The 14,870-nt window shown below is 38.4% G+C and overlaps 1 protein-coding gene across 1 annotated transcript in view; it reads left to right on the top strand.

The window, feature by feature from the left end:
- LOC140227231 (uncharacterized) overlaps positions 1-6,184 on the top strand; it is a 67,900-nt gene extending 61,716 nt beyond the window's left edge. Inside the window, exon 8 of the mRNA XM_072307656.1 lies at positions 4,933-6,184. Within this exon, the coding sequence (XP_072163757.1) occupies positions 4,933-5,688 (756 nt within the window). The 3' untranslated portion in view covers positions 5,689-6,184. The remainder of the gene's footprint in view (positions 1-4,932) is intronic.
- Positions 6,185-14,870: the final 8,686 nt, after the last annotated feature.

The following is a 14,870-nucleotide window of genomic DNA, read 5'->3' as shown; positions in this document are numbered from 1 at the left end:
TCACGTGCATCTTTAATCTGAATGGTCATTACAAAGAATCCTTATGTAATGATGCCTGGAAATTGAATTGCTACTGACAAATATGGATCCATGTGTCATTACTATTACTATTAAAGGGCAACTCTTCCATGCCATTATTCATCAGCTGGAATTACATATCCTTGACCACAGACATTCAAGTTCAATCTTCATGTAGCTTTGTTTCAGCATATCAGTATTGCAGAAGAAGACAAAACTAATTCCACATATTTCATTAGTAACAGCATTCTATCTCAAACAGACATCAGAATTGATTTAGTGTAGCCCTCTAAGATACCGATCCATATTCATATCTGTATATCTGTATTAGAAAAGCAATCTTTATGTCATCAATTACCTAGAAATACCACTTGATTTGTGCCTCCTATTAATAGTCTCATACAAACTAGATAAGCCATCTTGTATGTCACCAGAAAAAAAAAACAAAACAAAGCAATTAAGTAGTGTACATGTATAATCCCTGTATATGTGCATATATATTCAAATTTCCGCATCATTTGACAGAACTTTATGCATCACTAGCATTTTTGAGCCGAGAAATGCAAAAACTCTCGGCTGATGACATAGAGATTTAGCCAGTTTGTTCATATGTTCGTCATTGTTTTGTATACAGAATGCATACGCCAAAGTTATTCATTCCAAAAATATGCACCTATGTAGAAACTTAGAATTTCTTCAGTGCCTTGTTATTGTTTCAAGGCCTTGGAAATTAGTGATATAAATATATACACGAGAGAATTTTTGGGTTTATTTTGGTGTGTATGTAGTGTTTATTAAGCAGGTTCTGTGAGATAAGATGGGGGCCTTTTTGAAGGTAAATCTAACTTACTGAACTATTTATATCCACCCTACCTTTAATGAGAAGGTCATCCTAAGTTACCCGAAAAGGGATGATCTTCTAACAAAATGGAGTGGGTGTCTGTTGTGCAGTATTGCACATCTGTGATACAATCATAATTGGTCTCTTATGATGCAATGTTATTGAGCTTCTTTCAACAAGAGTTTGAGGGGTTTTTTTTACAAACAAACAATTGAATACCTGTCATACCTCCATTACCTTCATTGGTGAGGTGCAGGATGTATGTGACCCTGCACCTCAATACTAACAAAAAGTCGCCAGACATGAAATTTTTGTTAAGACCATATTCTGAAAGAGCAGACTTTAAGCTTTAAAATGATGTATAACTCAAATCAAATGGACTCTCCTAACCTATCTAAATATTGGAAAGAAAGCACAAACTCAGGAAAAGTGTGAACTGAGAAAAGAGGCTCTGAAGTACAGTGTCTATTCAAGCGCTTAATCTTTACCAAACCGTGCTGGCTGTGCGATGAATGGGACAAAAAAACAGGAAGTAAACCACCAGAGTAACGACAATGAAGGGATTATCAGATTAAACTGAAATTAAGCGTGCCTCATTAACACATTCTGTCCATAATTAATGCCAATTTTCAAAGCAGTAGCACTATCCTTTCAAAAGTTATTAGAGTTGAAAGTGAAGAGCATGGACAAGGTTTTTCAGAAATGAAAAAGGGATTCTAAAGACACACCTAATCACACTATTCTACCAAAAATGTTTGAGATAAACTGCTAAAAAAAAACACACTTTTCTGCCCGTTTTATGATACCAAATTTTAGCATAATATAGAAGAAGACCCGCTCTTTCAGAAAATATGAAAAAGTAAAGTTCGGCTAGGTTGACCCATTTCACTTATTTTCTGCCCTCACGCAAAATCAGTGTGTGCGACTTTATGTTCGTTTTGAGGTGCACGGTCACGTATGTTCTTGCCTATAATGAGATTCGAGGAAACTCAACGTGGCCAGTGATGTGCTATTTTGATATTATTTTTATGTCAATTATGGAGTGTAAACACTTTTGGAAAGTAGAGCAAGTAAACACTTTTGGAAACTAGAGCAAGTATATATATTTTATGATTGTACTTCCTCAGAAAATTGTGTTATAATGTCTCTGGAAAGTTTGACCTTGGTGTCGAAAGTATTTTCGAAAACTGCAGTAAATTTGGAGCTCCTAGGATATTACAGTGGAATACAGCTCATTAAGTTGCAGGTTCTGTATACACAATATATTTTGCAGTGCTTGTAATTGTGCAAATTTGTGAGTCAACTGATGTTGCCCAAAGTCAAAAACTCATGAAAATGTTGCCTCCTGCAATGAATGCAGTGTATGTAATCGTCTCAGAGATAGAAAATAGCTGCCTGTTTTCTTTGAAGAGCGACAATATCTATTTCTCGTTCTATCAGCATGGACCTCGATTACAAAATTCAAGAGAACTTGTGACACTGTCTTTCAAATCGCGAAGTACATTGTGTAGATATGGTATGACTTGTGTGCCGAGTGATGCTAACCGGAATGCTGTGAAACCAAAGTAGACTTGGGTCATATCTTCACAAGGTTATGAATACCTGTAGCACAGGATCCAGTTTTCATGTTGAGAGCCAGAAGGAGCTAACTCCATTGACTTTGCACAGTGTTTCAATAACACCCTTCTGGCTCTCAAGTTTATTACCAACCCATCAACAAGCATTGCTCATTATCAAAATGTAGGCTAATGCCTTGAAAAACATGCACTCATGAGAGGCTGCTACAGTATCACTGTGGCCTTCTTACCAAGAGTTCTCTATCTTTTTTTTCCAACTAAAATTGCAAGTATGGCTTGCTCTGTGACAATACATTGTAATAAGAGAGTGATGTATATGCTAATATTTTCAAAGTTGCAATGTTGGCTGCAATCAGTTATTCTTTGGGGTTTCAGAATGAAGCCCTGATAGTTATTACTATTGTAAGATGTGGTGTTAATGAACAAGTTATTTGCAAACAGGGTCATGGTATCGATGAGTTTTGGTGATAAATTGTCTGCATAGTTTATTTGATGGATACACAACTTGGAGCAAAGCCCAGCAAGTACAGTTCAAAAGGTTAAATGTCAACAGTGCTTCATGGAATTTAAACATGAAAAGAAGCCATGTTGTATGATCCAGACATTGGACAAGCATAAAGAAGGTCTATTCATAATTCATTTGGCAGATCATTCTAAATATTTGATTTACTGTTACATGCTCATTTTTAGAAGGTGTGTGCATCTTCCATTTTTATCTCAGGGCTGAAGAGAAAAAGGCTACATAGATATGCATAGATGGGACTGCAGTGAGAATGATCTCAGGTTACCTTCTTTCAGAAATCACTCCTCGACCTACTGCACACTACAATCCTACTTGTAGTGTAACATTCTGTCGGGGCTTTTGTGACAAACAACACAGTTTGTGTCATACAGTATATTCATAAAATGCTTGTGTGGCTGTGTATATTGCTGGGAGATGAAAAAAAATTCTCTCTTTCTATGTGTAATGCTCCTAGTTTTGCATCCATCAAAATATGCCCTCATATGGGTGGGAAGCATGCTGAAATCAAATGGTACATATTGTGTTGGAAGATCAAATACAATCTTCACAGCAGAATTTATTGTTGCATACATTGTAGATCAAGTTTCTGCCTATTAGTACGTGAAAGTATATCCTCTACAATACCAAAGTATGACAGGTGTGTGTCTATCACATCATTTCAGTTTAACATTTCCTACGTCTATGCTTATCATCAAGTCCCAGTAGATTCACATCGAGTTGACTGCCCAACGTACATTGTATTTGTGATGTCATTTTTCTCTTCCATTGTCTATTGTCATAGAATTGTGTCTGACTCATTCAACATTGTCAAAGTAGATTTTTTTTTCTTTTTTGTGCAAGTAATTTTCTGGTGTGTAGAGTAGGATGAAATCTGTTGGCTTACATTTTTTTGCAGACTGTTGACACTATGCTGGTGGGAGTGTGAATTCATGTGGACAATGCAGAATAAATAAGATATTTGCAATTGTCAATTTTGTGGTGGTATCACAGACGGTGAAATGCACAGAAATTTCCTTTCTGCAAAACTTTCCCCAGTTACAGTATAAAAAAAAAAAGAACTTTCTTGTAGATGTCAAATGTATCAGGTTGATGAATTTGGCATCCGTAAGACCTAATACATGTATCTCTTCATCAATTCATTATAAGGCTACAGTACATGTACTTCAGGTTTTGGGTTCAAAGGCCTTTTCTACAGTTTGTATGTGAAAACTCTTCCGTGCCTTTGCAAGAGATATTTAAAAGCATAGTTACAAGATGATGTTGAGAGTTGTCAATATCACTGCAGTTTGTCATGGTGATTTTGTTTTGTCTGACAGCTGTTCTTTTTAGAGTTTTTTTTCTTTAAGTATTCCTGTGGACAAAGTAAACTATAGCAAATATACAAAAAAGAAATGGAGATCTAATTTACGAAAAAAAAAAATGTGTCAAAATGTTGGTCCCATTAGAGATTTGTGTGCATAAGCAATATCTTTATTCATAATGAAACAATTCAAAAGCCAATGCTTGAGAAATGCACAGTCATCTCTCTGATTACTCTTTGGGACTTTGCTGATGTTGATTTTTTAGTGTTAGCAGCCCTGGGCCCCATTTTATCAGAAGATAAAATCGATTTCAAATTTCCTTACCACACAGGTTGCCATAGACTTACAGTTGAAATCAACTATATAATCAATTTTAACTCTTCATAAAACAGGGCCCTGATCTTACTCATTAAGCCAGCCTGCTGAAGAATCATAAAGACAGAGTATTACATTGTTCTTTGCTCAGTGAGGAGGATTATACAGGAACATCTACAGAAAGGAAAACATACATTGTATGTATGGTCAAGATTTACCTTAAGTTTGTTTTCCCCTCCACAATTTTGTTGATTGCCGAAAACATAATAGATCCTTCACTTTGCTAGGACAAAGGCAACAACAGCTACACAATGGTAACCCTCTCTAACATGTCTTCTTGTTCGTTTTGTCCCCAAGGTACACGCTGCTGTAGGCAACAACCATGCAGTCCCATATTTCTCAGACATCCAGCGTGAGGCACTGGACGATGAGAGTCAAGGATTGGATTGTGAGGCGGAGCCGCCTCCCCCACCCCCCGGCAACCCCTACACCCAGGTCAACTTCCACCAATTCCAGGAGACAGCACGCTCCTCCCCCTCCTCCCATGTCGACGGCAGGAGCAGGCACCCGCGGCGCGACGCCAGCCTAGAGAGCCGGTCCACGACGCCGTCGCACGGGAGCAGCGACATGATAAACAGTCCCTCGTCCCGGCGCAACCACCGCGACTGGGAGGCAAATAGCACGCCCTCGTCGGGGGGCATGCACAGTCCGTACAGCACGGGCGTCAGAGGCAACAATGTGCACGCGGGGAAAGCAAACAATGTAAACCACCATGAGAACAACGTCCACGCGCACAGCAATCACAAAGCGAACAGTGCCCCCAACCACAGCGAACCTCACCAACACGTCCCCATGCGGAACAGGGAGGGGTCGCGGCTGCGGCGGCCCATCTCCTTCGTCACCGCGCTGAAGATGAGCGAGGAGGCGGAGTCGATGATGCGGGGCCAGGAGAAGCCGCCCAACAACGCGCCGACGCGGAGCAAATCATCCAAGGCGGACATTGGGCGCAACAATCACAACACGGCTAACTCAAAACGCTCCAACACTAGCCACATAGTGCAAGCCAACGGAGAGGACAGAACTCAAATTCTGACATACGAAGTGTCCGTATAAGACTGATCCTATGCAGTCATTCTCTCTTCTGTTTTCTTTTGTTTTTCCACATTTGAAGTTCGTACATATACATATATTATATGTGTATTAAAAGCATGTGACACTACACACTCTGAACACATTCACAGAAATGTTAACAATTTATGGAATGTACTCTCACCAGCAAAAGCAAAAAAACTGCTACTTTTTTTTTCTGTGAAGAGGAGAGCCAGATTTCAGACGCTCACACGCTGCCAAGCACTTCATTTCAATCTGCACGGAGGAATTTTCGCCATCTCTTTGACCCCATCGTGGATGAGAATGGGTCTTTGCCCGAACACATCTCTGAGAAGTGGTCGCGAGGAGAGAAGCGCGGCTGCCCTCTTCGAACCTTGCATCAGCGAGTGTTTTTTGCGAGAACGCAGTCTGTAGCCTCTAGTGGCATTAGTGCACAGATGTTGAAATTGGGTTGCTCCCTCTCTATCTATCTATCTATCTACCTATCTATCTTTTTATCTATCCATCTTTCTATCTATCTAACTAGCTTTCTATCTGTCTATCTTTCTGTCTATTTATCTACCTATCTGTCTTTCTGTCTATCTACCTATCTATCTGTTTCTTTTTTTTATGTTTATCTGTTTATGCCTCTCTCCATATCTCTCAGTTGCATTTTATCTTATCTTCCCCTATCTGTCCATCTATCTGTCTATCTACTTTTATATTTCTACTTTCAGCCAGCTGTGTGTTTGTCTGCACTGTCTGTCTGTCTGTCCATTTCTTCCCTTTTTCCAAAGTATAAGAAGAGTAACACCACTTCACTTTATACCTGAACAGGTCCTGAAAAACACACATATTGTCTTCAACTCTTTATATTGTGTTATTTTTTTAAAGAACATGTGTGAAAATGAAAAATGAAACATAAACATGAAAAAGAAAGTGATGACATTTAAAAAAAAGAAAAAGAGAGAGAGAGCGTTAGAGTGAGAGTGAAATGATTATCCGGCTAGCGTGGTAATCCCTGTGGAGTTAGCAAAACATTATCATATTCTTCATAGTGTACATACCAGGAGATGTGTATCGTTTCTTCCCTCATGTTTTTGTGGTGCGTTGACATATCACTCAAAACGGTGTCCACCTCATGCTCAAAGGCCTGTTTTCAGCCAGTGAAATTTGTCATAACCTTTTCAGGACAAACTGATTTTGCTGTAGCACCCACTTCCCACAGACACACCTGCCGAGTATACCAGGTTCTCGGATGTGGTCTTAACTTGTTAAAGTGTTTGTTATATCAATGTATTTGTTGCGTATATTCACCCAACACACATTCACTGTGACTACCCCATCACCCCCGCCCAATAATGCATAAAGGAAAGTTTGAGATGTAAGCTTTTGCATGTAGTCAATATTGGTAGTTACAGTAATTTTTCTTTGAAAAGAATACATTTTTGCAATTTGCTGAGGTAATTATATCTACACCTAACATACAATGTATGTTCAATTAAAGAGATTTTGTTTCTTACGAGAAATTTACGCTATAAGTATTCATCTTTCTCAACTCAACTTTTTTTTTTTTTTATGAGCACCTGTTCTACATTTCTTGTCACAAAGTTGATCAATTCGTAGGTTTCATTTCTTAAATCATAATTTATGATTGATTGTAATACCATTGGTGCAATGGAAAAGTAATTACACAGGGCATTTTTCATATGCTCAAAAAAAAAATTGTGTCAACTTTTCAGTAATGCTGTGCACACAGACACACAAAACTTCTAATGTAACACTGCCTGAAAAAATCATGTTTGTGGATTTGTGTATTTACATGAAAAAAAATTCAAGGAAGGCTTCTTTTGTTTTTGTTTTTCTTCTATTGAGAGAAAATAAAAGCCTCTGCATTACAAATCAGTAAGAAATCTCACTCCCAGCTAAATAGTTTTAGGAAACTTTGAACTTTGAAACATAGAATTTTTCAAGTTTTGATGAGATAAGACATCTGAAGACAGTCTGTCTGTTTAAAATTCAGTAGATAATATTATTGGTCATGGGGGGGGGGGACCATTTTGATGAAACAGTAATATAAAATCTGAGAAGTAGGTTGTGAAGGTGGCAAACTTCTGATTATGAACATTTAACAAATCTTTCCCATTTCAGCCAAACTGTTGTAATCTGTCAACTTTCTTGACTTTGTCTGCCTCTTTTGCAAGACAGTGTGGTAATGTGATGATACTTCAAAGTACACATCTTTCTTGAAACACTTTTTTTTTTGAGAAAAAGAATATCAAACTCGTAATCAACAGATCAAGTCTTTTTGTTTGTGTTATAAATGCGTGTCAAATAGCACACACTTGATGCAGCCAAGCAGCAGTGAAGTTAGATTTGCCTATACCATTATATGTAACTTATTATAAACCAACAAGCAATGGCACCAAGCTCAGCATGGTGCTTTGTTTTGAAAGCCATGCCATTGGTGGGGGGGGGGGGGGTTGGAAAGAAGATCCCTGTCTATTCCCTAAACTGAACATTATTGGTTCAAGCAATGTTATGTGTCCTTTTGAAAACAATGAGAGTAGAAGATTACTTGTTGATTCAGTTGATGAGCAAGTGACGAAGTCAGAGATAATGTTGATGGCTGTGTAAGCCACACTATAAGTTTCACCTCACAAATTCCTCAGACACCACGTTTGGATGTCCCCTGTCGTTGCGAGTGTCGCAGCAAATATTTCATATATCGCAAACACTGCCTTTTTGACATAATCTGGTGAAACATTGTGAATTCGCTGTGTGTGAGCACCACAAGAAACTTTGTGCATGAAAATTTGAGACATTATTTTTGCTAAGCGCCATTCTATAAAGAAAGAGAGAAAAAAAGGTAAAAATGCATACATAGCTGATGGAGATTATGTAGTATCATCGTAATGTTAGTTGTTTGCACTATAAATGTGATGTAAATGCACTAGATCCTAGTCTATATATACATAACATATTTTTCTCACTCGTATGTTGTAGCCGTGTTCAAGCCTAATTTTCTGTGGAGTCTTGTGCAAAAAATGTGAGTGTGGGGGACTATTGCCATTGTTTTATTGAAGAGTTTTTGAATGTGATTGGTGTATTGGTACCAAAAAGAGGTATGACTGCTCTCGTATCACAAGGTAGAGAGTCACTAACGAATTTGAGCATGAGATAGAAGTTACAAGTGAAGCATACACGCTGAAGCCAGAGATTCAAACCTGTGCAAGCTATCTTACACAATGACACAGCTAGTTTTCCCAATGATTTTAATGATGCTACAATTACAGCTTTTACAGTATCATTCTGATGAGGGTGGGGAGGGGGGGATGAAACTGTGAGGTCGACTGTGTTGGTGTAAACTGGCTGATCTGAAATATCGTGGGACGACAATGCGCATTAAATTATTTTCTGTCATGCATTTTGCATTCGGGTGGTCATTGAGTCAACATTGTCCAGGTGATGAACAGATTTCCACTGGAAACCTGACCAACCCCTCTCCTCCTGGCCCCACCCCTACTGCCCCTTTTTTTTGTTCTTGTAACCCATCTTTGCCCATATTTCTTCACCATTACAGTTTGCTACGGGTACATTTAGGCCCTCTCCTAAAGCATATTGTAAAGTACCATAGCCATGCCAGAGGAGAGCTCAACACTCCCAAAGTGTACTATACTATGTCAAGCCAAAAGTGGACCACTTCACTGCGTGTTCCAAAAGCATTACGTACTCTACCGAAAGTTAGCATGAGAAGAATGCACGTTACGCACATTACATCAGAATGCAAAAAGTTGATTCTTTTTGTTCAGGACACTTGTACAAATGTATGTAGCATAAGCGCATTGGGTTGCTACAAAACATGGGTCTCTTCTGTACTCGAGTCCCCAAAAAATAACTCATGAGGTATGCTTTCTCGAGAGTGCTCAAACTCTCCCAGTCTGGCATGGTTTGGTATAGTTTGCTTCACTTCACTTTTGAGAGCTCGAACATGGCCTAAGTTTGATGGTTTAATTAAAAACTTGCCAATCGCCTCAGACAGTCATGTGAAGAGAAGTTTGCTAGGCGGTCATGGAGCTAATTCATTGCTGATGGAGAAACAACAGATAGTGGTGTGTGCTGAGATGCAACCCCATGCCCTTCACCTTCAAAAATGTTTTTCTGCTCACGAGGTGCAACAAAAGTGCTGAAAATGGTGCCCTGTTGCCATGGCATAGTTCAACTAGAGACTGCCTCACTGTGATAATGATATAGGTTTTGTTGTCTTTGTTTTGTTTTTGTTTTCTTCCAGCAGGTGTAGGTCCTATAGAAGAACATTTGTTTGAAGAGAATATGTAGATGTGTTTAAGTGGGGCGAGAATGGCTGTATGCTTGTTTAAACCATTGTGTCAAATATAGCTAATGGTTGTCCAGTCAAACATGAGTTTTGATATTGCTACTTTTGATATGATTTTCTTTCATGCGATGCAAGGATGGCTGGTTGATGACCCTATATGTATGTTTTGATTTGTATATGTAGCAGATATGTCATTAATGATAATACTATTTATTGTACAAGAGTTTGTAGGGGGATATCGGGTGAGGGGGGGGGGGGAGAAGGGGCAAGAACAAATCTCTCAGGCAGGGTACAGTTTTGTTGAGAGCAAATAACTTGATGATCTTGTCGCACTCGTACCTGTTCAAAGGGATGGTGCCTTCTTGAGCAGTCTTGTTCTGACTTTCACAAAATTTCACCTGCAGGGATGGTGTATAGCTTTAGAGTATACAGCCCCCGTATCACACCTTGGTTGTGTATTGCACTGCCTTCTGGATTTGCAGCTAGGAGGCAAAAATGAAACACAGGGAATTCTCTCTCTCGCTGTTTGTGTGAAACCTGTGTAATACGCCAAACTAAGACGTTCAAGTCCAGACCTTGTCATTCATTGAAGGCATAATTTTCACATATCTTCTCCTTTTCAGTAGACGAAAAGATATTTTCATCAGGGGACGGGGGACGGCCCACATACTAACCCCAAGATATAAAAATGGGAATATAGTTGTGATGGGTGAGGGGGGGGGGGGGGGATAGAATTCAACAGCTTGAACATGTTAACTTTTGTATTATGTCATGGCTGTGATCTACCTGTGTAAATCAAGCAGGCGGGTTAGTTATTGTCCACAGGTAATTGTTATTGCTATCTATTTGTGAATATTTGTATGTATGCAAGGGAGATATTGGTATACCTGTATGAATGTTGAAAATCTATTTGCATTTACATATCTCTGGAGAAGAAATTTCTCTGTGTCTGTTTGTTCCTGTGTTTTGGTATTTTTTTTTTTTCCGTTTGGGTTCTTTCTGTTTTTGCTGGTAAGAAAGGATTTGACTCTTTCAGCTGTACAAACATTTATTAAATGGTTATTATTCCTAAGAAAGAAAAAAAGTTCTTTTTTGTAATAAACTGTCAAAAGTGATATAAAGATAATGTGAGTCAAGTTTAGTATTTTGAAACTGTATAATATTCAAATATTGGGAGAGAATTTGAGACTTCATGCCATCTGTCAATGTAGCATAAATTTGTTTACAAATATGTGTGTATGAAAGTGAGAGTCTGTCGTGATATATATATTTATATATATATATACACACACACACACACACACATATATATATATATATATATATATATATAAACATGTTGAGATTTCACGTATTGGCTCCACAAAGAAATGAAGAAACAAACTTGTAATCAATTTTTAGCCAATAAAGCATGAGTTTATTCGACTCACATTTTTAGCATCCAACGCCTTCTTCGGGACTTATTTATTCTCCTTTTTGTCAAGACTCCTGAAGAAGGCAAAGGATGCCGAAAATTTGAGTGGAGTAAACCCGTGCTTTGTTGGTCAAAAATGCATTACCAGTTTGTATATGCATATATATATATGTATATATTTCTTATGAAGACAGGTAGTATGTATGTATATATACATGCTCATTATAAATGGCTATATTTATGCAATTTACAATTTGGTTTAGTATCCCCATTTCATCCTCTCTTATTTGAAAAAGGAGAATGAAACCGAGATATACAAGACCACTGTATGATTATGTAAATTGAGGGAATGCAGCAATATTAGTAGAACTCATCAGTGAAATTTTAGGAAAGTCGGACAATCTGTTCAAAAAATATGAATTTTGAAATTGCAGCCATCGCTTGACAAGAAGATTGCAACACTTTATGACAGCAAGTATGGACAATGATAAAGAGAAAATTATAAAGACAATTCCAACACATCAACTTTTCTAGCATAAAGAAAGAACACATGACTTGCCCCTTTCAGAAAGGAGGGGGAATAAAATTGCCGTAACATAGTATGTCGGTGACAAGTCGGGCAAATGTGAACTTTCCTCAGAAAATGAAATTTTTGGAATTCTGTCTGTTGGTAATTACCTGAAGGCAGGAACTGCAGTAGTTTTATCATCCAGCAATAGCACCACCAAAACTTAAAACGGTAGCCCGACCAGACCCCGTGCGCTATTACACTTGTGTACAGCGACAGGGCTGTGTATAGTTATTAAAACGGTATAGATTTGGTTAAGATGGGGTTTCAGGTTTTAACTCTTTGACAGATAATTAGAAACTTCTGATATTGAATATCAAAGAGCATACAATTCCAGGAAATATTACAAGTTTATTCGATGCAAATCTGGTTTGAAATGGGTGAGATATCAGAAAAAGAAACAAAAACAAAAACAAAAATAAAAAGGTCATAATACAAGGTGGGACTCGCCTTTTACCTTTTATTAGGATCATTTTATTTTACTTTGTTTTTGTATATCTCGGCCGTTTCATAATCGATTTTCATCAAATAAACTTTGAATTCTTCCTAGAATTGTATGCATTTTATTACTTTATATGAGTGGTCTCTATTACTTGGCAAAAAGTTAAAATCCTGAATCTCCATCTAAAAAACAAACAAACAAACAAACAAAACAAAACTATACAACTTCTTTAAAAATTCATAACTTTCCACTGATTGTTTGCAGATGTGTTCTGTCAATATTGCTGAGCTCACTCATTCTATGTGTATATTTTGGTTTCATTCCTCTTTGAACAGCGGAAATAATTTTGTTAAATTACCCATCCTCGCAAAATCAAAATGGAAATGTTGCAAACATTAAGTTTGCTTTCTCTGAGTGAGTGGATTCTGTGGCCTCATCTTATAGATGATGATAAGAAAGCAAAAAGGACAGACGCTGGTCCGTATTCAATGTATAGACAGGTTGCTGTTCATAAAAGAAGGGCTTTACAGTATAAGCCAGTTCGGGGTTAGCTCATGGGCACATGGGTACAAATGACCTTTCTTCTTTCTTAGTTAATTAGGCACTCCACTAGTTTCAAGCGACAGAAGACATACTAGTAAGCTTGCCCAACGTAACAATTTATCGAATTCATCAGGGTCATGTTTAAACAAAGGATGGACTTGCGTAGACAAGGTGACCAGAATGATCCTTCCATTGGCATTTTGGAAAGCATCCATTTCATTATTTTGCATTGAATGTATTAACAATCTCTCTCTATTGATATTGTCAGATACCGCTTTTGCTGTCGGGTGAATAATCATTACATCACAGATGCTTATCTTAGTGAATTCAAAAACCAACATGCTCTGCTGGTACAGATGACCTTTTTCTGCTTTTAATGCTCAAAGTGGAACCCCGAACTGGCGAGACGCCGTGTGCTGGATGCCATAAAGTCTGGGCTCCGTTCCCTTTTCCTTTTCCATTTTTTTCTCGGGTATCGCAGTTCTCGGCGTATAGCAATCCTCGAGTGTCACGCCCTCATACGGCTTGTCGCGTACACTGAATCACCGCTACGAGTAAAAAGAGTCCAGAAGCTAGACTAGATGCGATATTGTGAGAGGACCCTACACTGACCCAAGGAAGCAGCGCGCTATGTCGGAAATGCTTTGTGATGTTACGATTGTTTCGTTCGAAAATGTTATATTTCACAGAGTGACGTTACGAAGTAGTGCGCATCATTTCAGACTTGCTTTGTGGCGTCACAATCGTCTTACCATTTTACATTTCAGAATGACGGTACGACGCAGTTCGCGATGTTGGAATTAATTGCTTTTGTGACGTCCCAATTGTTTTGTTATAAATAGTTACATTTCACAGAGTAACATGACGAGCAGTGCGCATCATTTCAGACGTGCTTTGTGGCGTCACAATTGTCTTGTTACAAATGGTTACATTTCAGAATAACAGTACGAAGCAGTGCGCAATGTCGGAATTGCTTTGTGACGTCACAATAGTTTTGTTAGAATTGTTACATTTCACAGAGTGACGGTACGAAGCAGCGCGTCATGTCAGGCTTGCTTTATGGCGTCACAATTGTCTCGTTACCATATTATTGTTATATGCATTATTTTCAGAATGACGATACGAAGCAGTGCGCAATTTTCGGAATTGCTTTGTGATTTCACAATTGTTTTGTTAAAAATTGCTACATTTCAAAGAGTAACGGTACGAAACAGTGCGCATCATTTCAGACTTGCTTCACAGTTGTCTTGTTACCATTTTTATTGGTAGACATTTCAGAATGACGATACGACGCAGTTCGCAATGTTGGACTTGGAATTGCTTTGTGACGTCCCAATTGTTTTGTTATAAATGGTTACATTTCACACAGTAACGTGACGAAACAGTGCGCATCATTTCAGACTTGCTTCACAGTTGTCTTGTTACCATTTTTATTGGTAGACATTTCAGAATGTCGATACGACGCAGTTCGCAATGTTGGACTTGGAATTGCTTTGTGACGTCCCAATTGTTTTGTTATAAATGGTTACATTTCACACAGTAACGTGACGAAGCAGTGCGCATCATTTCAGACTTGCTTTGTGGCGTCACAATTGTCTTGTTACAAATGTTTACATTTCAGAATGACAGTACGAAGCAGTGCGCAATGTCTGAATTGCTTTGTGACGTCACAATAGATTTGTTAGAATTGTAACATTTCACAGAGTGACGGTACGAAGCAGTGCGCAATGTCAGAATTGCTTTGTGATGTCACATTTGTTTTGTTAGTTACATTTCACAGAGTGACGGTACGAAGCAATGCGTATATCAAAATGGCTTTGTGACGTCACATTTGTCTTGCTACAAATTGGTGACATTTCACAGGGCAAGTGACGGTACGAAGCAGTGCGCGTCATGTCAGACA

The sequence above is a fragment of the Diadema setosum genome, chromosome 4 (genome assembly GCF_964275005.1).
Source record: "Diadema setosum chromosome 4, eeDiaSeto1, whole genome shotgun sequence".
Classification (NCBI taxonomy): Eukaryota; Metazoa; Echinodermata; class Echinoidea; order Diadematoida; family Diadematidae; genus Diadema; species Diadema setosum.
The sequence above is the reverse complement of the archived record's forward strand: the minus strand, read 5'-3'. Positions and strand labels throughout refer to the sequence as shown.